The sequence below is a fragment of the Trachypithecus francoisi genome, unplaced genomic scaffold (genome assembly GCF_009764315.1).
Source record: "Trachypithecus francoisi isolate TF-2019V2 unplaced genomic scaffold, Tfra_2.0 Lachesis_group10, whole genome shotgun sequence".
NCBI classification, from domain to species: domain Eukaryota; kingdom Metazoa; phylum Chordata; class Mammalia; order Primates; family Cercopithecidae; genus Trachypithecus; species Trachypithecus francoisi.
In genome coordinates, this window is record NW_022681455.1 from 88,433,551 (window position 1) to 88,459,191 (window position 25,641).

At 46.3% G+C, this 25,641-nt stretch overlaps 1 protein-coding gene across 1 annotated transcript in view; it reads right to left on the minus strand.

The window, feature by feature from the left end:
• ABCC11 (ATP binding cassette subfamily C member 11) overlaps positions 1–25,641 on the minus strand; it is a 66,701-nt gene that overhangs the window by 14,752 nt on the left and 26,308 nt on the right. The window contains exons 12-22 of the mRNA XM_033218329.1: positions 24,067–24,191; positions 21,915–21,987; positions 18,614–18,817; positions 16,453–16,587; positions 16,283–16,379; positions 14,518–14,607; positions 11,815–11,918; positions 10,459–10,656; positions 5,546–5,772; positions 5,298–5,435; positions 2,778–2,964 (exon numbers count right to left, since the gene is read on the minus strand). Coding sequence (XP_033074220.1) covers positions 2,778–2,964; positions 5,298–5,435; positions 5,546–5,772; positions 10,459–10,656; positions 11,815–11,918; positions 14,518–14,607; positions 16,283–16,379; positions 16,453–16,587; positions 18,614–18,817; positions 21,915–21,987; positions 24,067–24,191 — 1,578 coding nt within the window. The remainder of the gene's footprint in view (positions 1–2,777; positions 2,965–5,297; positions 5,436–5,545; positions 5,773–10,458; positions 10,657–11,814; positions 11,919–14,517; positions 14,608–16,282; positions 16,380–16,452; positions 16,588–18,613; positions 18,818–21,914; positions 21,988–24,066; positions 24,192–25,641) is intronic.

A 25,641-nucleotide genomic window follows, 5' to 3' on the forward strand; every position in this document is an offset into this window, starting at 1 on the left:
GAGTGACATTTTTAAGGTGAAGTAAGATGCAGTGGGCTAAAGATGTGTGGAGAAGAGTGTTCCAAACAGAACAGCCTATGTAAGTGCTGAAAGCAGCAAATTCACAGATTACATCCAGGCACCCACAAGCTGTTTGGCTATGGCTGAAACAAAACGGTGTGGGAAGGAGGGGAAGCCCTCTGTAAGTCAGAGAAGGTAGGCACCATGATGAAATGGTGTTTAGTCTGGAAAGGAGGCCAGGGGTGGGTTGGAAGACCACTTTTCCTCCCATCCCCCAGTGTATCACACCCTGTGGGCTGCCTTGCCAGCATCATGTTCAGGTGTCTGATGGCCTTATGCTTCAGGGAAGCTTGGTTAATCCAAACCAATCACATTAATTCAACTTCTCTTGCCAGAGATTGGTTTATGTGTGGGCTCATGATGCCATTCCGGCCACTGAAGGATGAGAAGGCATCGGATGGGTGTGTTCTTGAAAACTTCTCTTTGCTTTTAAAAAGGAACACATGGAAAAAGTTATCTCCTCTCCAGCCTTTGACTGTTATTGTGGGAGGATGTGTCACTTGGGGCTGCAGCAACCATTTTGTGACCATGAATACAGACAGACTTGCAGACAAAGCCGGACTGTGAATGCCAGCACAAAAAGGTAGAATGATCAAGGGTTCTTGCTAGGCCACTAAAGGAGCCAACTGAGCATAGCCCTACCCCAGCCTTCTGGCTACATGAGAGAATAAGTTCCCGGATGGTCGAGGCCATTTTGGGTTGGTTCTTTGCCTTGCAGCCAGATGCATCTCCGGCATTTCCTGAGAAGCCTCTTAGGGCTACAAAGCAATGTGATGTGTGATTCCTGCCTCCCAATGCTCGAATGTAATTTTCTCAAAAGTGCATGCAGAAGTCAGTGAGGTTCTGGCTTGACTGCAGCAGAGGGAGCATACTGAGGTCAGGACCCCATAGCTGAAGTTTAGTAGACAGGAGACAGAGTTTTCGAAGGCTTCTGAACAAAGCAGTGACATGATGAAAACTATAATTAAAGATTACTCTGGTGAGAGTGTGGAAGGTGACTTGGAAAGTGCTGCAGGGCTGGGAATTGAGAAGTTATGATCAGGATGAAGATAAGATGCTTAAATAATACAGCAGACCTTGAAAAGAAAAAAATGACCCTCAAAGGCCATTTTGAAGCAGTCAGTCCCCCAAGGCAGGGTTTCCCATTTGAGTCTCCGGTGGTATAACAACGTTGGAGGAACCGCCTGCTGTGAACGGGGCACCCTGGGAGAGACGAGCCTCTGCCTCGCTCCTTACAGGGGCTGCGCTTCGCCCTGAGCATTGTCCTCCTGATCTATGTCCTGAAGCAGCAGCAGGAGGGATTTCTGGGCCTTAGTGGTTCCAAATCCCCTAAGACCCTGGTGTGGTGCCTCTCCCTGAGAGTGCTGGAGGTCTGGAGGTCACTCTGCACTGGTGCATGTGTGTGTATCAGAGAGAGAAGGAGAATGTGAGCCTGTGCACACACCTGCCTCTTATTGGCTATGGGAACATGGCCAAGTTACTTAAACTCTCTAAGCCCTAAGTTTTCTATTTGTAAGACCAGAACAATAATAGCTAATATTCATTGAGCGTTTATTGCAGGCCAGGCACTACTCTAGGTTTTTACAAGCATTAAGTCTCACATTTACACATAATCCTCACAAGACTATTATTTTTGAAACCTTTATTATCTCCCTTTTACAGATGAAGAATCCCAGGCACAGAGAGGTTAACCAATTTACCCAAAGCCACACAGCTAATAATGGGCAGAGCCTCTTTGAACCTGGATATTCCAAACCACATGTTCTTTTTTTCCTTTTTTTTTTTTTTGAGATGGAATCTTGCTCTGTCACCCAGGCTGGAGTGCAGTGGAGCGATCTTGGCTCACTGCAAGCTCCGTCTCCCGGGTTCACGCCATTCTCCTGCCTCAGTCTCCTGAGTAGCTGGGACTACAGGCACCCACCACCATGCCTGACTAATTTTTTTTGTATTTTTTTTACCAGAGATGGGGTTTCACCGTGTTAGCCAGGATGGTCTCGATCTCCTGACCTCGTGATTCACCCACTTTGGCTTCCCAAAGTGCTGGGATTATAGGTGTGAGCCACCACACCTGGCCCCAAACCACATGTTCTTAACCACTTTGCTCATCTCATGCAGTGGGGTGAGCACTGAATGCCTGGAAGAGAGCACGGCCAGTGCCTGGCATTGCACCAGCTCAGTGGAAGTCTGTTTCAAGTCTTAGGCACATTTAAGTTTGAGAAGCCCTGTTCTAGGGGCCGGGCTGCGAAACTCACCTTTTAAACGACCCTTCCAGGTGATTCAGAAAGGTTTGACAGCTCAATCAGGATAGGAACGGTTAGGTACAAAGACAGCAGCCAGGAAGCCAAGAGGTCAGGGTTCTCTTTCCAGCTCTGCTAACATGCATCTGTTTGGACAACTCCTTCCCTTGTCTGGGCCTCAGTTTCCCCAACTGCACAATATGAGCATTGGACTCTGTTGCCTGTGGGCTCCCCTTCATTCCCAGTGTCCTGTGATTCTATTAAATACCTTTGAATACAGACTTCCCAATTCAGAGCTGACCATGAGGAAACAGAGCAAAGCAGCCAATTTCAAAAGGCCAAGCACATAGCTCCTAAGACCACATGTGGCCAGAACTTAAGGTGTCACTGAATACCTGAGGACCCCCTGAGTCTGCCCAGAAGCCGCAGGCAGAGGATGAGCAAAGCTCAGAGAGGGCCCACACAGAGTCACCTCCTCACCTGCAGCACGATGCTGAGAGCCATGGCTTTAAAGGAGTAGGAGGTGGAGGATATGCCAAAAGCCACGAACAGGGCAACAGCCAAAGTCACAAGGTTGGTCAAGATCTCCAGCCTCAGTGCCAGCCATCGCGTGGAAGACAGAAACAACAACAGGTAGTTATTCTGCGCATCAGTCAGCCTCTTAAACCTGAGAAGGAAAGCACAGACTAAGAACCACGTGTTTGTCTGACCCAGGGTCTCCCCAGGTCAGGGTAGATACCGGCTGCTTCCTCCAGCATCCAGTTTCCTACTCCCAGCAGCAGGGCCTGATTTTTCTTTCGGGAGTTACTCCCTACCACTTTCTCAGCCATGAATTTGGGTGAAGTTGACCTGACTCCTAAACCAGATTGAGGAGCAGGCTCTGGTGGTAAGGCCCATCCTTAGCACGCACTCCTCGCCTAACCTCTGTGACTCACTCAGAGTGAGTCAGTCACCCTAAATTGGCCACAGAGAGTGAATAAATGCCAGGACGTGTGAATGAGTGTGGGAGTGGTTTCTTTCAGTGGGATGATGGGAGATCTGAAACTACCATTCTGCTACTAGGAGGGGAGCCTGGAGCCACCAGAGGGTCTCTGGAAGCTTAAAGGTAAAATAACACAGTGGAAGGCAGAGCAGTAAAGCCCAGACACCCGGGGAACATTAGCTGAGTCTCTGGATTAAGCCTCACTTTAAGCAAGTCCTCCTTCCCAGCCTTTTGTTATGAAAATTTTTATAAGTACCAAGAGATTAAAAGCTTGATTTAATGAACATCTGCATATCCACTAATGAAAAATTTTTAAAGTACCAAGAAATTAAAAAGTTGGTTCCAAGAACATCTGTATACCCTCTACCTAATTTAGCAATTGTTACTATTTTGCCATATTTAAGTCATACTTTTAAGCTAGTTTGAATTAGTTTTTTCTGTCACTTCCAACCAATAGAGACCTACCAATTTCCAATTTTCACATACCACCATCACAGTTTTCCATATCAATCACAACCTATACTGTTAATTGATTAGTATTCTTATTTTACTTGCTTTATTTGAGAATGTATATTAAAAGAAACTTTACTCACAACCTTAAATTATATAAATAATGGCTTTGATACGTCAGTTGCATTTTTTCTAAAGTACATTCAAATCAAACTTTGATTATTGAAATTAAATATTCATTTACACATCAACTAAAACCATCTTACCATCTGAGTGGGCTATCACCCAGCACAGTGGCCCTTCTGACTCACTCTGTCCACACCCTCTGAATCTTTGCATAAGAGATTCCAAATTCCATCCACCTTACCTTTCTATACTGACTGAGTCACCTCCACCTTGAGGCCTTCCCGGATTAAACAAAACAGACCCTGGTCACTCTGTGGCCCCTGTGCTCAAGCCACCTTGCTATCCTTCAAACCTACTCCCCCATCTCACGGTCTTTGCATTTACTGTCCCCTCTGCCTGGAGAGCTCCTGCTCACATAATTCCATAGCTCAACCCACACTTGATTTAGATCTCTGCTCAGGGTCCTTTTCTCTGAGACCTTCCCCAACAACAGCTCCAATCCCTCCAGTCTCTCTTCATCTGCGTGTCTTGATCTATACCTTGGGGCAGGGTTCTCAGTGTGGGCTGAGCGAATGCATCCCTGCAGGATCCCCTCAGTCCTAGAGTCTGCACAGACTTTGAGTGGTCTATAACGCCACTGAGAGAAGGTGCACAGTTCATCCAATATTCCAGCTAACTGAGCACATACCTTCTCCCAAATGTGTGTCCAAGTCTTACCCAGGCTTCAAGGCCAGCTCAGATGCCACCTCCTCCTGAAAGCCTTCTCTGATCCCCCTAGGCCACCTCCTTCCCCTCTGAATTCCCAAGTAGTTTATCTGCCCCTCTTTGATGCCATCTATCTTCTTCAATCATGTATAATTACCAAAAACGTGTGCCTGTTTCTCCCTTTTCCACCAGACTATGAACTTCTTGTAGGTGAAGACCGTGCTTGATTATCCTCTACAAACAGATAAGTTCATGTTACACCATTAAACCTCAACAACAATCATAGGACTTGTCTGCTTGTTTGTTTCAACATTTAGGAGGCAAATCTATGGCATGAGTAGTGAAGGAAGTTCTATTATTTAGAAAGCTATTGTTCCTCATTATTTTGTTAAAGTTAGATATTTGTTTGGAAGTGAAAGAAATAACATAATGCAAGATGTGTTGGCACAGTAATGCACCCTATCATTAAATGTATGTATACATATGTCCATATATATACACACACAATATATACAAGGCCTTTAAAGTTTACAAACATTTTTCCTATTATTTACATTTTTCATTATTATAAATGAAAGAATGGCTCAGCAGGTTCTGGAGGCTCAGAGAAATAAGTCCATCGAACAATGTGCTCTGGTGCTTTTGAGGATGGTGCCATTCTCAGATACTCCATTCTTTCCCTGATCCCCACCACCCCTGTGGTTCCATCATTCTCAAATGGCAGCAGAAGGACTCACTGGCTGATGAAGTCTTCAGTTTTTCCATAGACATGGATGGAGCTCAGGCCTTGCAGAGAATTGAGGATGTGGGAGAATAAAGGGGACCGGCTATAGTTCTCCAGTCTCTTGAACACACCGATGGTCTTCTTGAACATCCTGCATAGACAGTGGAAGTAAGGGACCTGGACCATCCACCTCTGGGACCATCTAATCTGGGTTGGTCCCAGCCTTGCTCCCCAAGTCACAAGCAAAAAGAACCTACTCACATATAATAAACGAAGCAAATAACCATGATTGTGGCTCCCATTAACAGGATGTATGGAGACAGCATACTGATAACCAACAGGATGGTGATCACCAGCAAGGACAGGACCATGAACTGCTCTGAAAAGATGGGCAAGAGCTGGTCCAGCTCTTCCAAGTCCCCTGCGAAGCAGTTCAAGAGCCGGCCTATTGGGATGGTGTCAAAGAAACTCATGGGACAGCGGAAAACCTGCAGGGACAAAATCAGTGTGGACCGTGAGAGAAGCTGCAGGCCCTCCTCAAGATTGGATGAAGATGTCTATTACCCTTGACTCTAAAGAGCCATGGGATGTGATCCCAGGGGTCTCCAGGGCAGGCAATGTAGAGCAATGGTTTAAAAGCACGGATGGGCTCCATGGCTACCTGACTCCTCCACCTAACTGCTGTCTGACCTCGGGCAAGTACTGAGCTCCTCTGAGTCTCAAGGTCCTTGTTAGTGAAATGGGGATGAAAACAATGCTTCATAGAGTTGTAGTGAGGATCACACAACTCCTCAAATATACTAAACACTGAAGTGTTTAATTTAAAAGGGTGAACGTATGGTATATGAATTATATCCTGTAAAGCTATGAGAGAGAGAATACATTGAAAATGCTCCAAGCAGTGCCTCCCCCTGAGGTAGGAAGTGAGACTTGACTCTGGAGGTGGGGTTTGAACGCCAGACCAAATTGAGGACTAGCTAAAACAGGGGCAGGGTGGAAGCCACTTTCCATAAGACAGGCCTACCAGTGTGTCATGTCAGTTTACCACTGCCATGGCAACATCCAGGAGTTACCGCCCCTTTCTGAGTCATCAATGACTTGATGACTTGGAATTTGCCACCCTTCTCCTAGAAACTTCTGTATAAACTGTCCCTTAATCTACATGTAATTAAAAGTAGATATAAATATGACTGCAAACCTGCCCTGAGCTGCAACTGTCAGCACACTGCCTACGGGGTAGCCCTGCTCTGCACGGTCAGTCATAGAGCTGCCAACACTGCCAGAACTGCAACACTGACACTTCAGTAAAACTGTATTCTTCTACCCTACCACTGGCTTGCCCTTGAATTCTTCCCCGGGCAAAGCCAAGAACCCTCATGGACTAAGCCCCGTTCTGGGGTTTGCCTGCCCTGCATCACCCTCAGGCATTCTATCCATACCAGCTCTTATTATTTTCTACAGATGGGACCATTTTCACTCAGGATTGCCAAAGATTAGCAGCAGCAATCCCACTGTGGTTGCACATGATTTGGACCCTTGGATCAAATTTAGCCATAACTGCCCACTTCTTAAAGGTGGCACCTCCAAGTTGATCTCTAACAGCCAGTGGGCATGAGGCCTTTCAGAGATCAAAGGACATTTCAAACCACAAGGTAGACTCTAACAAAAGCATTTTGTTTGGTGTCCTTGTTTTGCAGATGAGGAAACTGAAGATTGCAGAAGAGGAAGTGGCTCTGTAACTTACTCATTACCCAAGTGGTTAATGGCAAAACTATGATCCAATTAGGCCTTCTGAGGCTTTCCCAAGCCTGGCACAGTCACTCTTCACAGAAGGCAATTTCTTAAAGATTCATGGCACTGACAAAATGACCACCTACATTTCCCCATGTACTTCTCAAGCTATAATGCAAGAAGTAGAAATGAATAGAAGCCAATGGCATCTATTAAAGCCAAACACACGGAAAGAGGAGGGAAGGACATTTTGACTACGAAATGTAATTATTTGAGCCATGAACTCTTCCCTATAGCTGCTCTCATTGCAAATGCGTGGATACTGCCGACCAAGTGTATTTCTCATGTATGTTTGCTTTCTAGCTGGTGGGGTAGTGAGGGTCGGAGGGGCAGATTTAGGGTCACCTTGCTTTTTCTGCCTCTAAAATGCCTTCGATTTTATTTCCAGAATGTTTTGTTAAATACTTGAGCTAAAGCAATCAGAATTGTCATGATCACTCAGAGGAATCAAAGGGCAAAAGGGTCACCCCTTCAAGGACTCTGAGCACGCCTTGTGGGTGCGGAGCATGGCGGGGTTGTGGAGGAGACACAGGAGCGGACCTCAGTTCCACTGTGGGTGAGGAAGCCGCATCTGTGGAAGCCCAGCATTACTCTGGATTAGAGACCAATGGTGGTGACAAAGGGAAAAGGGTTTCGGTTTCTGATTGTCTTCTAAGTATCAAAATGATCTGGGGTTGTTCTTGTTTGTTCATTTTTGCTTCATTTTTTTCTGTTGTGCTTGCAGTTGAGTGAATTTTTTCAGATTTATCCTTTACTTGTGATTCTTTAAAACTACAAAGACAAATTTGAAGTTTAAAAAGCCACGAAAGGACTGGAAAAATGAAAATATCTTAAATACAAAACACATTTTCATGGAAAGAAACTTGAACATTTCTCAAAATTAAAATACAAAATGTCATGTAGACGCATGGGCACTGGATATTTCTAGAATCTTGGAATGTGCCATCAAAAGAAACTCAGAGACCACCTGGAGGGCTGAGGGCCACCCCCAGAGGCCGGCTGGGAAAGTGTCAGGCCTCAGGTAGAATGTCCCCCTCCTGCTTTCTGGTTCTGCCAAGCTTTACCTGAGAGGTAGGGAAAAGCTTTGTCTCACCCTGCCAGAGTTGAAACACTTGATGGCAACACAATTTGCATTCAGTCTACAAGGAACGATGGGCCACTCCTCACCTCCCGTGTCTCCAAGTCAAAACCCCCACTCCCACCTCTGAGATCAGCCTTCCAGAAGTCCATTCGCCTCCCAGAAGTGCTCTGCTTTTGTTCACCTTCAGTCTCCTGGTCTTGAGCTGGCTAAATCTGACTCCTCCTTCAAGGAGAGAAGCTCCTGAGAAGGCTTTCTGGACTCTCCTCACTTTCTTCCCCTGCCCTCAAGCTAAGACAAGGTGCCTCTTACATTCTCATGGCCCTGTGTGCCCCATCCCATTTTCTTGTCCATCTTCCCCATTAGACTATACACCCATGATGTATAGTGTACCATGATGGCCCAAACCATACCTGCACTATGCATTCTCTAATGTGAGCCCCATGGCCACTGCAGAAACTGGCACATAGTAACACTTAGTAAGTGAGAGAGAGGAATGACATTTCCAAGAAGCAGTGTGATATCACAGACAATTCGGTGTGTGTATATATATATATATATATATATTTTTTTTTTTTTTTATGAGATAGGGTCTCACTCTCTCCCAGGCTGGAGTGCAGTGGCATGATCTTGGCTCACTGCAACCTCCACCTCCCTGACTCAAGCCATCCTCCTTGATCCTCAGTCCCCCGAGTACCTGGGACTACAGACACAAGCCCCCATGTCCAGCTAATTTTTATATTTTTGGTAGAGACAAGATTTTACCATGTTGCCCAGGCTGGTCTTGAATTCCTGAGCTCAAGCAATCCACTCACCTCGGGCCTCCCAAAACGCTGGGATTCCAGGTGTGAGCCACCGTGCCCAGCTGACAATTGAGTATTCTAACCAAACACATATTCCAACTTTAATATATGTGAGATTTCAGTATCCTCATATGTAAAATGAGGATAATATCCACTTCAAAGAGAACTCAGGGCAATCATAAGCAACTCTGTACGTGACCGTGCTCAGCCAGTGGAGGCCAGCATTGCTGTGGCCCTCCATCAAGGGACACTGAGCTCTTACAACCAGACTTCCAACAGCGAGAGAACTCAGCCACACCTTCGTCACTCCCTCCTCATCAAACAGCCCGGTTCACCCAGCTGCAACGACGACATTTTAGAAAAGGCAAAGCTATGAAGAGAGTAAAAAAGATCAGTGGTTGCCAGGAATTTGAGGGCAGGGAGGGAGGATGAATAGGTGGGGCACGGGGTTTTGTTCATGGCAGGAGAACTATTCTGTACCGTGGATACATGTCATTATACATTTATCAAAACCCATAGAATGCACAGCACAAAGAATGCACCATAAGGTGAACCGTGGACATTCATTAATAATAATAATTAATAATGTATCAATATTGACTCATCAATTGTAACAAATGTCCCATGTTAATGCAAGATGTTAAGAATAGAAGAAATGGGCCAGGTGCAGTGACTCACAACTGTAATCCCAGCACTTTAGGAGGCTGAGATGGGCAGATGACTTGAGCCCAGGAGTTCAAGACCAGCCTGCGCAACATGGCAAGACCTGTCTCTACAAAAATACAAAAAATACAAAAATTAGCCAGGCAAGGTGGTGTGCGCCTGTGGTTCCAGCTCCTCGGAGTTAAGGTAGGGAGGACTTCTTCAGCCCAAGAGGTTGAGGCTGCAGTAAGCTGTGGTCACACCACTGCACTCCAGCCTGGCTGATAGGCAGGTATATGAGAACTCTCTGTACTGTCATCTCAATTTTTCTGTAAACCAAAAGTGCTCAAAAAATAAAGTTGTCTGGGCATGGTGGCTCACACCTTAATTCCAGCTACTTAGAAGGCCAGTGTGGGAGGATTGGTTTAGCCCAGGATTTTGAGACCAGCCTGGGCAATATAGCAAGACCCCATCTCTACAGATAAATAAATAATTAAAGTCTACTAATTTTTAAAAAAATAGGCCGGGTATGGTCGCTCATGCCTGTAATCCCAGCACTTTGGGGGGCTGAGGTAGATGGATCACTGGAACCCAGGAGTTTGAGACCACCTTGGGCAATGTGGTGAAACCCAGTCTCTACGAAAAATACAAAAATCAGTCATATCTGGTGGCATGCGCCTGTACTCCCAGCTACTTGGGAGGCTGAGGCAGGAGGATCACAGAGGTTGCCGTGAGTAGAGACTGTGCCACTCACTGCACTCCAGCCTGGGCTACAGAGCTCTAAAAAATAAAAAAATAAAAATGAAGCTGGGCAAGTTCAGAGCCCAGCCTTCAGCCCCGCCCAGCACCCAGGCCCATACCTTGTTGAAGAGCTTGTTGTGCAGAGCCGTGGATGCCTTCCTCGTGACCTTGGTGAAAATCCCTGAGGAGCAGACCCCCACACAGATGAGGAGCAGGGTGTTGAGCACATACACCAGCTGGTAGAAGGACAGTTGAGGATTGTCTGCCATGTTGCCCAGGTCTGCCGTGGTTCCATTGCTCTCTCGGCTGCTATTGGTCTTCAAGAAAGAACAGGGGGTCAGACTGCAGGTGTCCAGGGGGAAATTCAGTGGCAGGGAAAGCCTTCTCCCTGGGGCCACGTGAGACTCCGTGGCTGGTAGAAGGTGAAGTTGTTTGCCCAAACCTCCCTACTCAGCACTTGGCTACTCTCTTTTGCCCTTCATTCCCACCACCCTGCCCTGCACTAGGCCCTCAGAGTCTGCCCTGTGGACACTGCAGCAGCTGGGCCCTTGCACACGCTCTGCTGCGATGCAGCGAGAAGCTTGGGGACGTGATTTCCCAAAACTCCTCCTGGCATGGTTTCAGGCTAGATTTTGCCAAGGAGAGGCACCCACAGGGAAACAGAAAGGTGGAAGAGGAGAAGCCAGCACACTCAGTGGCAACTGTGGGCAGGAGCGTGGGGTGTGGGGTTTTTCCAGAGGCTGGAAGGCATCCTGGAAATCACCCACTTCAGTTCAGCTGAGATCCCTGATGGCTGCTTCCCCTCCAATGGTTGACTGAGCCTCTAATTCCCTATATTAAATCCTCCGAAGCTCTAAATACTTAGAGTGGCTTCTGCTCTCCTGACCCAAACCTCCTGGGACACGATCCAGAAATTAACCACATGGAGGACTGTGGGGAAAGCATGGCTTCAATTAAGGGCACCAAGTTCAAGTCCTGGCCCTGTCCTGTCCTAGGGCAGGTTCTTCATCCTCTCTAGGCACAGGGTCCCCTTGGGAAAATGAAGACAGTGGAACCTGCCTCAGAATGTGGGTGGGGAGATTAGTGAAATAACTTGACAGTGTGGCCGGTCGTGGCTCCCAGCTCACAAGACCAGAAGTATATTTTAAATAAACCATAGTGTGGAGGCCAGCCTGGAGCTAAAGGAGACAGTTACTACAGTGGAATGGAAAGATTCTTGGGGCACTGTCTGGGGATATAAATCTCTTGGTTTTCCAGTAAGACTGATCAGGTGCCACCCATTCTACAAAGTCAGAAGGCCTGTGCAGGAGAACCCCGGAGTCCTGGCTCCCCATGGTTCTCTCTAGAACACCAGCTCTGGGCTTGTCATGTGGGTCCCAAGCCATGCTCTGGCTCTTGTGGTCTCAAGGAGCAAGAAGTCACCACACCTCACTCAAGCCCGTAGAAACACAGCCCACCCACCTCATGGCACTCACCCCTGAGCCCTGCTCCAACCAGTAGCTCAGCCACCAGAAGCTGAAGATTGTGAAGAAGATGATCAGCACCATGAAGAAGAAAACTATGCAAGAGACCATGTAACCTGGGAGGGAGACAGTGGTGATGTACAAGTGCCACAAACAGGTGCAAGGCAACTGCTGACTCAGCTGCTTGGCCATCCCTGTCTTTGAGTGCTTGGAAACCCTTGAGCCCCACCCACTGTGGACACCTTGGAGGAATGGGAAGAGCTGGGTTCCAAAGTCAGGGAGCCCTGGGTTCAAATCCTGGCTTCACCACTTCCAAACCGTGTGACCTTGGACAAGGTACCAAATGTTAGCAACATGCCACTTCTTTACCTATTAAATAGTGATAACCTTACCAGCTTCAGAGCCATGCTGAAGATGATATGAAATAACGTGTGTCAAGCACTCAGCCCAGTGCCTGGCACAGGGTAGTGTTCTAGAGAAGTTCGTTCACCTTATGCAGGTCCTGCAGGTTCAGTTTTATAAGTAACAATAACAGCTACCTGTTATGTGGTACGCACTATGTACTATCATGTGCTACATGCCAGGAATAGTACTAAATGTATGCAGTATTTCTGAATTAGTAATTCCTATCTCCATTTTCAAGAGTGCTATTGTGTGAATGTATGTGTCTCCAAAATGTTGAAACCAAATTCCCAAGGTGATGGTATTAGAAAGTGAGGCCTCTAGGAGGTGACAACCTTGAGGATGGAGCCCTCATGAATGGCATTAATGCCCTTAAGAGGCTTCAGAGAGCTGCCTCCCTGGTTTTTTGTTCCTTTCGCCATGTGAGGATACAACATTTATCCCCTCCAGGGATGGAGGACGCAGCATTCAAGGCGCCATCTTGGAAGTAGATACTGGGCCCTCACCAGACACCAAACTTGCCAGCACCTTGATCTTGGACTTCCCAGCCTCCAGAACAGTGAGAAATAAATTTCTGTTCTTTATAAACTACCCAGTCTAATATATGTTGTTACAGCAGCACAAATAGGCTAATAAAATGAGAAAACTGAATCTGAGAGGGCAACTACCTTGCCCAAACTCACAGAGTTGGTGAGTGGCAGAGCTGGGATTTGAAGCAGTTAAGGGTGGGAAAAGGCAGGGTACACTCCTTCTTGGGACACTGCTTCCTGCTCTAGCACTCCTCTCACCTATTTATGCTCACATGTCCCGTGCCTACAGTCTTTTCCCAAATTCTATCCTTCCTTCAAGGGTTGTCTCTTCTTTGATGAGATTTGAGATTCCCTGGCCACAGAGATCTCTCTCACCATCTGATGGAAGCAATGTCTTAATTCTCCAGCTAGATTTCAGCGATGGTTCTTAGATGACTTTATGCCCCCTCCCCTCTAGAGCTTGGCACAGGGCCTGGAACATAGTAGGCACTTTGTAAATACAGATCAATGTATGCTGCTAGATCCATTCATGCATTTCACAAGCATTTGCTATTCCCTGCTCTGTCTGGGCAGGCCCTGGGTTACTCCTTGCAGGATACCCATGGTGGACAGGGCGGGGACAGTGTCCTGTGTACGCAGCCTACCTCTTCCTCCCGCAGGCATGCAGACAGAAGACATCTTACACAAGGGTCAGCTTCCAATGCCAACGATGTGTAAAAAGTTTCATGGAGTAAAAATAACTCTCAAAAATCTCTTAAATTACTTGATAAGTACAGCACCATATATTGAGTTTTGTGTTTACAACATTGTACAGTAAATATACATGATGATATACACCATTTAATAAGGCAGTAGCTTTGAACTTCTAATTGCCTTCTACCTGCCTTAAGAAATAAAAATTAAGAAATTCTAAATCACACCAAAATAAAAGTCCCACCACTGTGACCTTATGCGATGTGGCTGCTATTTTCTATCCGATTCTATTTCATGTCTTTCAGTGCTGCTCATGATAAACTCAGCTGATTGCAAAACCCACTAAGGGAGCAGAGCTCAGAGTTTGAAAAACACTGAAATAATGAGGCAGGATGTGGTGGCTCATGCCTGTAATCCCAGCCCTCTGGGAGGCTGAGATGGGAGGATTATTTGAGGCCAGAAGTTCAAGACCAGCCTGGTCAACATAGCAAGACCTCATCTCTATTCTTTTTTTTCAAATTTTTAAAACTAAAAAAATAGAAAAACACTGAAATAATGAGTATACATGAAAATATAACTTCCGCCGGGCGCGGTGGCTCAAGCCTGTAATCCCAGCACTTTGGGAGGCCGAGACGGGCGGATCACGAGGTCAGGAGATCGAGACCATCCTGGCTAATACGGTGAAACCTCGTCTCTACTAAAAAAAAACACAAAAAACTAGCCAGGCGACGAGGCGGGCACCTGTAGTCCCAGCTACTCGGGAGGCTGAGACAGGAGAATGGCGTGAACCCGGGAGGCGGAGCTTGCAGTGAGCTGAGAGCCGGCCACTGCACTCCAGCCTGGGCGGCAGAGCAAGACTCCGTCTCAAAAAAAAAAAAAAAAAAAAAAGAAGAAAATATAACTTCCAACCTTGGCTTTGATGGTAGAGTTGCTATAACTGAGTAAAGTTTAGTTTTGCAAGTTAGGCCAATAAATACCATGGTTCCTCTGGACCTCTCTACTTCACGTGACCTCACATGTTCTAATCTGACCCCGTTTCAGGGATAGGGCTGCTCCAAGAGACAGCCCTGGGCTGGCATGGGAACCATACCTCCAGCTGCCTGGATGTAGTGGTGGTAGACCCTCCAACTCAAGGAGCCTTCTTTCATCTCCTCCTCCTGTGTGAGCTGATGCTCCGGCACTGGGTCAGAGCAGAAGAAGAGAAACATGGTATGCCTGCCAATCACATGATCTCCTTCCTTCTGTCTCTGGCTTCCATCCTGGGCCAGCTTTATAACTTCTAGCTTCAGTGCCCCACCTACGTCTAAGGTTTTTCATGGCAGACCCTGCTGAAAGAAACCTTTGACCTGGGCTCCAGAGCCTGGAAAGGGATCCATCCCTAACCATTCAATAAACTCTGGAGGGACTCCAGGGTCTCATGTGTATGATGGGCTGAGACACACGCAGGAAAGAATGAAGAAAACCACCTGGGACCAGAAAACCTGGGTTTCAGAACTGTCATCATGACACTGTGCAACATCAGTCAAATCACTTAACCCTTCTGTTCACTTGTCCAAAAACATGGAAAGCTGAGAGGGTTGCTAAGTTGCCCTGCAGCCATACACTTCTGAGATAATGCTTCACAAAACAGCCCTGACCAGCCCAGGCAGACTCTTGACCTTGAGCTTGGCCTGAAAACCAGTACCTGGAGATGCCCATAGATGTTTCTGATGATAATCATAACCATCACGACAGTGACCGTCTGCTGCTGCTGCCTGCTATTCTCCCTTCGAATAACAACACCCCAATATTTCCTGGGGAAGAGTGCTCTTTTCCCGGAATTTTAATCCTGAGGGAAATTACACCAAGATGGAAATTTTTGGAGTAGGTCTTCTTCAAAAAGACTCAATTGGTGGCTGGACACGGTGGCTCATGCCTATAATCCCAGCACTTTGGGAGGCCGAGGCAGGTGGATCACTTGAGGTCAGGAGTTCGAGACCAACCTAGGCAACGTGGTGAAACCCGGTCTCTACTAAAAATACAAAAATTAGCCGGTGTGGTGGTGTGTGCCTGTAGTCCCAGCTACTTGGGAGGCTGAGGTATGAGAATTGCTTGAACCTGGGAGGCAGAGGTTGAAGTGAGCCAAGATCATGCCACTGTATTCCTGCCTGGGCAACAGAGCAACACTCTGTCTAAAAAAAAAGACTCAGTGGGAGACAGGAGCCTACAATGTAACAGGCCCTGTGTTGGGGGCTTCCCTATATCTGACCTCATCTAATCTCTACTACAACCCTGTGGAGTTAAGTACCATCATCTCCACTTTTGCCGAGAGTTCAGAGAGGTTAAGTTAGATGGGCAAGGTCACACAGCTTTGTAAGCAGCAGAGCTGGGATTCAAATCCAGAACTGTCTTACTCGAAAAATGGAAGTCGCTCCCTTCTCCTACTCTGTCCCAGACAAGAGCAAGGCCATGAGCTTCCAGATATCAGGGGCTAAACCCAATTCATTTCTGATCCCTAATACCTTTGCTCTCAATGTTTACTGTCTTCCAGCGTGTAATGAATGAATGTCTAGATGCCTGGCCAAGTCTTAAATCTGTGCTATTCAGAGCCAAAGCTACCTCCTATCCTGCCTCTGCTGTACACCCTCAGCTGTGCCCCCGACAACACTCACTTCCTGGATCCTTCAGGCCTCCTGCCCACCAGTCTACACCCCATAGCCCTCAACTACTTGGATCTGAACCCTGTGTATGTAAATGTTTAGGGTCTCAGACACTGAGGGTCATGGCCCAATCTGGGGTCCAGGAGGAAACACTGGGACATCTGGAGGACCCAGGCAGGCATGCAGACATTCTTGTCCTGTCTCCCGCACCATTACCAGCATTTCCGTTGAGAGACTCTTCCAAGGAGGTGGCCAGAGCCTGACTTTCTACCTGTGGCTTCTCTGCTATCTTTGCTGTGTCCTGCAACATGTCCTGGGGAGAGAGCACAGGCCCTGAGTGCACGTGCAACCACAATGGGGAGTGAGGGCGGCGGGGCAGGACTCACCGATGTGGCTTCTTTGTGCATCTTCTGGATAAGTTGGGCATATTTCCCCTTTTTCTGCATTAACTCACTGTGAGTTCCATTTTCACAGATTTTTCCGTTTTCCAACAAAATGATCTGGTCACAAAATTCTAAGTACTGGACAGTCAGAAGAAAGAAAGCCTTCAGTAAGCACAGGGAAAGATGTTTGATTTTACTTCACCAGGAAAATGTAAATTTAAATCACGATGAAATATTATTTCATACCAACAGATGAGCAAACATTTAAAAGTTGGACAACTCAAGTGTTAGTGGTGATCTGAGGTAAAAGGAACTCTCCTTAACTATCAGGAGGATTGTAGTTAAGGAGAGTTCCTTGGAGAACTACTTTGGAGAACAATTTGACCTATTCAGTAACATGGAAGATTTTTGAGGTTTATGAGCCAATGATTTGACTTCTAAAACTCTACCCGAAAATACTCTCAAACATGTGTACAAAGATACATGTAGAAGGATGTACACGGAAGTATTTTTTTTTTTTTTGTAAAAGTGAAAAATAAGAAACAATTGTTCATCCTGGAGAAATACATTCTGGTATATTCAGATACTGGAATGCTATACCAATGAGAATTAAATAAAGTTATGAAGCTGGGTGGAGTGGCTTACGCCTGTAATTCCAGCACTTTGGGAGGCCAAGGTGGGCAGATCACAAGGTCAGGAGTTCGAGACCAGTCTGGCCAACATGGTGAAACCCTGTCTCTACTACAAATACAAAAATCAGCCAGATATGGTGGCGTGTGCCTGTAGTCCCAGCTACTCCGGAGGCTGAGGCAGGAGAATTGCTTGAACCTGGGAAGTAGAGGCTGCAGTGAGCTGAGACTGTACTGCTGCACTCCAGCCTGGGCAACAGAGTAAGACTCTTTCTCAAAATATATACATATATATCTTTATATAATATATATTTCATATATATATATATAAAGTTACAAGTATCAACGTGGAAGATCTCAAAAAACATAATGTTGAGGGGAGAAAAGGAAACTACCAAAGGGCACCGAAAGTAAAAAATAAATTCTATAAAATTCTATAAAGTTAAAAAATATGCAAAAGGAATTTCTTCTTGTCTAGAGATTCACGCATATGCTGGAAAAGTATGAAGACATGCATGGAAACAATAAACAATAAAGTCAGAAGAGCAGAAAGGAGGAACTGCAACAGAATTGGAGAGTGGAATCAATGTTTTATTGTTTAATCTGGGTGGTAGATACATGGGTTTTATTAATTATTTTCTAAACCTTGTTTAGGTTTTAAATATTTTATACCAAAAAAATAGTAAAGCAAAAATAAGGAGCGAGAGAAAAAGCAACAGAAGAAGAAGGGGGAGAGAAAATAATAAGGCACTATGGCCAATGCCATATGTGAAAATACTCAAGGGAAAATGACCCAGGAGAAGCAGCACCAGAAGCAGTCATTGCACTGCGCTCATTGTCGGTAAGAAAACACACTGAGGTGGCTCTCAATCTAAGAATGGGACACTTGGGGGATTCTTTTCTGAGAGGTTGGCTTCTTTTTCTTTTCTTTTCTTTTTTATTGATTCATTGATTTTCTTTGAGACAGGGTCTTGTTCTGTTGTCCAGGCTGGAGTGCAGTGGCACTATCACAGCTCACTGCAGCCTTGACCTCCAGGGCTCCATCCTCCCACCTTGGCCTCCCCAGTAGCTGGGACCACAGATGCACCACAACACCCGGCTAATTTTTTAAATTTTTGTAGAGACGGGAGGTCTCTCTACGTTGCCCAGGCTGCTCTTGAACTCCTGGCCTCAAGCAGTCCTCCTGCCTTGGCCTCCCAAAGTGCTGGGATTACAGGCATGAGCCATCGTGCCGGGCCTGTTTTCATTTTTCATAACTTAAAAAGCAGGGGTCTACTCATAAAATTTTGAAGATAAAGGAGACCATAAAACTTGTTCTTAATTTTTACCAGCACAAAAATCTTCTACCAGTCTGTTCGCTCTGTGTGGAAAGCAGAGGAAATCCAAGTTTTTTACAGCCCTCCCCAAATATGGAGTCTAGCCTGAGATGGGGACAGGTGCTGGGAGGCTGTCACTGAATCACACTCTGAAATGGCAGAGGCTTGAGGATCTACGTTATCCATCAATCACAGTCAGAGCCCTGGAGGGGTTCTCACCTGCAGCTGGTGGGTCACCAGGACGACCGTCTTCCCCCTAAGTGTCTTCTTAATGCACTCCTCAAAAATGTGCTTCCCCACGTGGGCGTCCACAGCAGACAGGGGGTCGTCCAGCAGGTAGAGTTGACGGTCAGAGTAGATGGCGCGGGCCAGGCTGATCCTCTGTTTCTGCCCCCCAGAGAGGTTGAGGCCCCGCTCCCCGATCTGCAGACAGGCAGTAAAAGGCACCATGTCCAGAGAGCAAGCACAGCCAGGTGCGCTCAAATGGGTGGGCAGATGTAGCAGACAGAACTCCCTCAGTACAGACCAAGATATGCACACACTCCAGGATACCTGATAATTTGGCATTCCGGACTTAAAAATACATAATATATCTCACTCATATGTGGGAGCTTAAAAGCTGATCTCGTGGAGGTAGAGAGTAGAATGATGGACACCAGAGGCTGGAAAGGATTTTTGGGGGTAGGAAAGGGGGGTGAGAATGAAGAGAGGTTGGCTCATGGACACAAACATCAAGTTAGATAGAAGGAACAAGTTCTAATGTTTGATAGCAGAATAGGGTGACTATAGCCAACAACAAGTTATTGTATATTTCATTAGAGCTAGTAGACAGGATTCGAAAAGTTCTCAGCGCAATAGAAGTGATAAATACTCAAGGTGCTGGGTACCCTAAATGCCCTGACCTGATCATTACATATTCTACAGATATAACAAAATAGCACAGGTACCCAAAAAACATGTACAAATATTATGCATCAATAAAAATATTTTTCAAAACGTGGTTAGTAGGAGATGAATAAATTGCTTCTCAATTAATTAAAAATCTTGTAACTCTCCATGTATCCCCAAATCTAAATTTAAAGATACATAACTTTTAAAAACTTGTAACTCTTACTTAGATACAATTTTTCTAAGCCTATCAACTTCTAGGAGGCAAACATTAAACTATTAAAAGTTCAGATAATAAAATAAATCACTCATTCCCAAGTAAGAGCACCGTCTCACATATTATTCTGGTTTTATGTATTTGGTTTTTTGAGGCAGGGTCTCCTCTGTTGCCCAGGCTGGAGTGTAGTGGCACAAGCAATCATGGCTTACTGCGACCTCCGCCTCTCAGTCTCAAGCGATCCTCCCATCTCAGCTTCCTGAGTAGCTGGGACTACAGGTGGTGCCACCACAGTCAGCTAATGTTTTTAAACTTTTCTTTTCTTTTTTTTTTTTTTGTAGAGATGAGGTCTCACTATATTGCCTAGGTTGGTCTCAAACCCCTAGGCTCAAGCAATTCTCCCACCTTAGCCTTCCAAGGTGCTGAGGTTACACTGGACCTGGCCTTATTCAGGTTTTTAATCTCCATTGACAGCACCTGTCAACTTATGGGACCATTGGCCCGGATTAGGGGTGTCATCAAAGACTATTTGCACTGTGTGCACCCACTCAACAGACCAGAGCTGCAATGGCTGCAAGGAGATTTACTGACGCTGGAAGGACCATCTCACACGGCACCTGCTGTGATAGGAGTTGAGGGTGAAAACCCAAGTTACTGAGCATGTTTTGCAGATTAGCGCTCCAGGCAGCCACCAGCTGGCCCATCCTCCTTCAGGCTCTGAGGAAGTGGGAGCTGGAGTGTAAGTCCTAGTTCCTGTTCTATCCTGACTGCTTGAAGTCTCTGTAGAGAATCGGAGTTGAAATGGTGGCAGAGAAACCTCCTGTCCCTGCCGTGCTTCCAGGTCACCACTGTGTGACCTTGGACAATCTGCTTGATCTGGCCAAAGCCCAGTTTCCCCATTCATTCATTCACTTATTCATCAAACACTATTCAATGCCTACCGTGCTCTTATAATAGTAGTTATCACTTACTCTAGGCCAGGCACTAGTCAAAGCACTTTGTATTAACTCATTTAAACCTCAAAGCAATCCGATCAGGTCAGTACTCTTATTTATGCCATTTTACAGATGAGACCTTGTTCTTCCTATTGAAGAAACAACCTTGAATATGATCATTGAGCTCTCTGCCATCAAGGATTTATAGTCCCAGCTTTAAAAGAAGAATAATAGGCCAAGCACAGTAGTTCATGCCTACAATCCCAGCACTTTGGGAGGCCGAGCTGGGTGGATCACATGCGGCCAGGAGTGTGAGACTAGCTTGGCTAACATGGCGAAACCCTGTCTCCACTAAAAATGCAAAAGTTAGCTGGGCCTGGAGGCACATGCCTGTAATCCCAGCTACTCAGGAGGCTGAGGTAGGAGAATCTCTTGAATCTGGGAGGTGGAGGTTGCAGTGAGTTGAGATCACCCCACTGCACTCCCGTCTGGGCGACAGAGAGAGAACGAGATTCCCCTTCAAAAAAAGAAGAAGGAAGAAGAAGAAGGGGAAAAAGAAGAAGAAGGGGAAGAAGAAGAAGAAGAGGAAGAAGAAGAAGAAGAAGAAGGAGGAGGAGGAGGAGGAGGAGGGGGAGGAGAAGGAGAAGAAGAAGAAGAAGAAGAAGAAGAAGAAGAAGAAGAAGAGGGAGAAGAGGAGGAGGAGGAAGAGGAAGAGGAAGAAGAAGGAGGAGGAGGAGGAGAAGAAGAAGAAGAAGAGGAAGAGGAAGAAGAAGAAGGAGGAGGAGGAGAGGAGGAAAGAAGGAAGAAGAAGAGGAGGAAAGAAGGAAGAAGGAAGAAGGAAGAAGAAGAAGAGAAGAAGAAGAAGAAGAAGAAGAAGAAGAAGAAGAAGAATTTAAAAACTACCCTCCTGAGGTTATTGAGATTATTGTGACTCTCACCTAAGACACTATATTCAAGTCACTAGAATAGCACCTTGCATGTAGTAAGTGTTCAACAGACTGAGCTATTATTAGACCATTAAAATCAAGAAGGCAATGCCACTTTTATCATGGGTGAGGGTCATATGTGTATTAAGGTGACTGCAGATGTGAAAGATTGTGAATTATCAGGGAAATGTTACAGCCAGAAATTGCCCCTGTGGGTCATGGCTGATGTTGCACTGGCTGGAGTGGGGCAAGGGTGATGGGGGTGGAGTGCTCATCTCCACAGGGTCTCCGCTCTTGCTTCAGAAGAAGGAGCTTGAGGTCAGCTCTCCACCTCTGTGGGGTAAGGTACCCCCTTTCCTTTCTAGGTGCCTCTATAAGCTGAGCCCCAACCTCCCTCAGTGAGGGAAGCTTTGCTCCTCCTGCACCTGCTGCAGGAAAAACTCCAGCTGCTTTGGGAGGAAGAGCTGGGATCCTTCCCTTCCCTACCTGGGGAGGCAGTGTGAACATAAGAGCACCAACATTACACAGAGCAAGCAGGCTTGCCTCCCTCTTACCTCTGTCATATCTCCAAAGGGCAGAAGTTCCAGGTCCCGATTCAGGGAGCAGCAGTGGAGCACCTGGAGGTATCTGCGAAGGACAGGGAGCTGTAAGGCACAGGGGACCAGCTCTCCTGCCGATCACCCTTCCCAGTGTCAAAAGGAGTGGTCTTGATTTTCATGCTAAGAAATTTAGACTTGATCTTGTGTTTAATGGTATACCACCGAAGGCTTTTTTCATTTCCTTCCCTCTTTCATTTCTTTTAAATTAATACACACTCTTAGTAAATATTTGACCAGAACAAAAAGATGCAATGAAAAGCAGTTCTCCTTCCCATCTTTGACCTTCATTTGCTTTTCTCAAAAGCAGCCACTATTGGCTGGATGTGGTGGCTCACACCTGTAATCCCAGCACATTGGGAGGCCAGGGAGGGCGGATCACCTGAAGTCAGGAGTTCGAGACCAGCTTGGCCAACATGACAAAATCCCATCTCTACTAAAAATACAAAAATTAGCTGGGCGTGGCAGTGCGTGCCTATAGTCCCAGCTACTCAAAAGGCAGAGGCAGGAGAATCGCTTGAACTGGGGAGGTGGAGGCTGCAGTAAGCCAAGATCATGTCATCGTACTCCAGCCTGGGAGACAAAGTGAGACTCCATCTCAAAAAAAAAAAAAAAAGCATCCACTATTACAGTGTCTTATGTATTTATTCAGAAGTAATCTATTTATATATAGATGTGTACTGCATGGTACTGCAGGTATAGGTTATTATTGTTTTAACGGCACTGTAGTATTCCATTATACGGTTGCACCATAAATTATCTAACCAGAGCCCTAGTGATGGAGATTGGAATTGTTTCTATTCTTTTGCTCCTGTGAGCAGTGCAGTGTGAACATCCTTGTATATGGGTCTTTGCCTTCATGGGTGAAAATATCTACACATTAAATACCTAACAGTGGATTTGCTGAGTCAAAGGGTTGGTGCATTTTCATTTTAACCGATATTTCAAAACTTCTGTATGAGTTCTATCAGTCTCACAGAAGACCATAAAGAAGAGCAATGACAAGACGAGAGCCGGGACTTAGGCTGATTGCCCGGGAGACAATCTTACGCGGGGTGGAACAGAGCAGGAGATTAGAGACAGGGACCCAAGGGCAGGGGCAGTGGGAACTGTTCAAACAAGAGATCACAAGCTGAACGAACTAGAAGCAGAGATGGAGAAGACAGAAATACAAGAGATATGTAGGAGACAGGGTTATTCACAATCGGTGACCAGTTAGATGTGGAAGCAATCAGAGAAGGAGACATCTGGCTTCCCGGGGTGCAAGGTTTGGGTGATGCCATTAAACTGAGTTGCACAATTTAGGAAAAGAAGCCAGGTGTATGGGGCTGAGCAGGCAGGGTGCTCATGAGTTGGCATTGGACATGATTGTGAGGTGTACACAGGACAACTAGACAGAGACAGCCAGTTCCTACACCTCCACATCTATGTTGTTACCAGAGGCCAATTGCAAAACCAAGCAAACAGTCACAGGTCAGAGTCCACCATAGTTGGAAGCGTAGCTGTAGCATTCAGAGCAGTTTTCCTGGACCCTTCACTGAACAGGCTTCACTCATGACATCCAATCTCATGTCTCGGGCAGGTTGAACACGAGAGTTCTAGGGCAGGGAGAGGCCACAGAGGGAAAGGAGGGATATGGACAAGACTTGGGAGATCCACAGGGCCATAGATTCAAAACGGTTTCCTCTATGTCACAGAACCTCATCGCTCCCATTTGTTTTCCTTTTCACTTAGAGGCCAAGATTGAACGAATACAAATGAAGTTCTAATGTAGCAATTTTGGAGGGGGGAGAATGTATTGACTATTTTGAGCCAATACAGCATAATAGTTAAGCATGAAGTTTCTGAAAGCAACTGGGTTCAAATCCTGGCTCTATCACATCCCACCACCTGGGTGACTTTGGGCAAATTATTTAACCTTTTGGGGCCTCAGCTGATTCATCTGGAAAATTGATAAGATGGTATTTCCTTCACAATGAGGGGTGAATATGATAATGAGTGTAAGTGGAGCACACATGAGTTAGCAGTCGTCAGGTTACCGTTCAAAGCTGGAGGTGCCCCCAGACCAGCCACATGCCCTGTGCTCTCCCCTTCCCCTCCAGGAGCTTACCGGGTCTTGTCATATGGATCTCCCATGAGGATGTTCTCCCTGATGCTCCCGCTGACGATCCAGGCCTGCTGGGGGACATAGGCCAGGCTTCCCTGCACCCCCACCGAGCCCTCAAGCAAGTTCATCTGCGGCAGAATGAGTCCAGCCTTAGGACCAAGTAGGCAAAGGGACAGAGCCTGCCTGGCTCAGCAGGCACAGTGCCCAGGGCCCCATTGCCCTCCAGGACCTTGGGGGCTCTCCTAGGTAAAAGGGACTTTTAATGTGGCCCTGCCAGGCCCACCAGCGAGTTGCAGGGACCAGCCATGAGAACATGTGGAAGCAGCTGGAGATAAGCCCAGCCAGGTCCCGCTTGGACTGAATCCAAGGTCTGCACTAAAGACACTCCAAACATTTTTTCCTCTTATTTGTCCCAGCCCCATTCCCTGGCAGCCAGTGCCTCCATGGTCTTCACCGTGCACACCAAAATTTCCAGGCTATCTCTGAGCATGCCTGGGTATTATGGAATTATTATTGTTAGGTAGGATAATGCTATCATGGTTAGGTAGAAAAACGTTCTTACTTTTAGACACCATGATGAAGTATTTAGAAGGGAAAGTGTTATAGCCTGTGTAATTTAAAGCATTCTACAAAATATATGTCTGTATAGTAAGGTAAATATGCAAAAACTATCAACTGCTGCATCTAGATGGTGGGTATATGGATTTCTGCTGTAGTGTTCTTCCTGCTTTTCTGCAGAAGTTCAAAACAACACATTAAAAACAAATAGAGATAGACACTCATCCCCAGCACCCTGACATGGGACCTCATCATTCTTAATCCTTTCTCTTTTATACCCTGACATGTTTACTTCTAGTTTGGAGCCAGACTTTAACAAATAATAACTTTAAAATGGCATCTCTGTGTCTTCCTTTATTAGAAGGAAAGTGACAGGCTCATTTGCATAGGAAACTGACAAACCACTGGGCGCGTAGGGAGGTGGCCTTGCCTGGAGGCTGCTGGGCAATGCTCCTGTGATGTAGAACAGAGCTCTGACCTCAGGTGGACCTGGGACTCAGCCCTGGCTCACCCCTTACCTGCTGCATGACCTTGGATGAGTCACCTCTCAGAATCTCACGTACTCATCTGTAAATGGGTCATCATGGGTGTGCCTTTGTCATGGGAGGTTACCAGCGTTAAAGGGGAAAATGGAAAGCTCTTTACACAGGACTTGGCATGTAAGTACTGAAGCTAGTTTTACTGTTTTTTTTAATGGAGTCTTCCTTCCTTGCAGTTGCGAAGAAACTGGGGAAAGGCCATCCCACATGCAGCACGTGGCTGATGCGTTAAGAGAGAGCTGGCTTTGGTAACATAATCGCATTCCAAGGAAGGGATGAGTTTGGCAATGTTCATTTGGGAGAAGGAGCTGAGGGAAAAGCCGAAGAAAGGAAGGAAAACTTCTCCCAGTGATGGGGGAACAAGGGACAATGGGCAGAAGAAGAAGGGGGAAGAGATGGCAGCCCAGGAGGGGGTGAGGTTGGGGCTCTGTGGGGAAGGGCTGGTGTAAGACTCCTGCGGGAAGGTGACCAAAAATGTGTA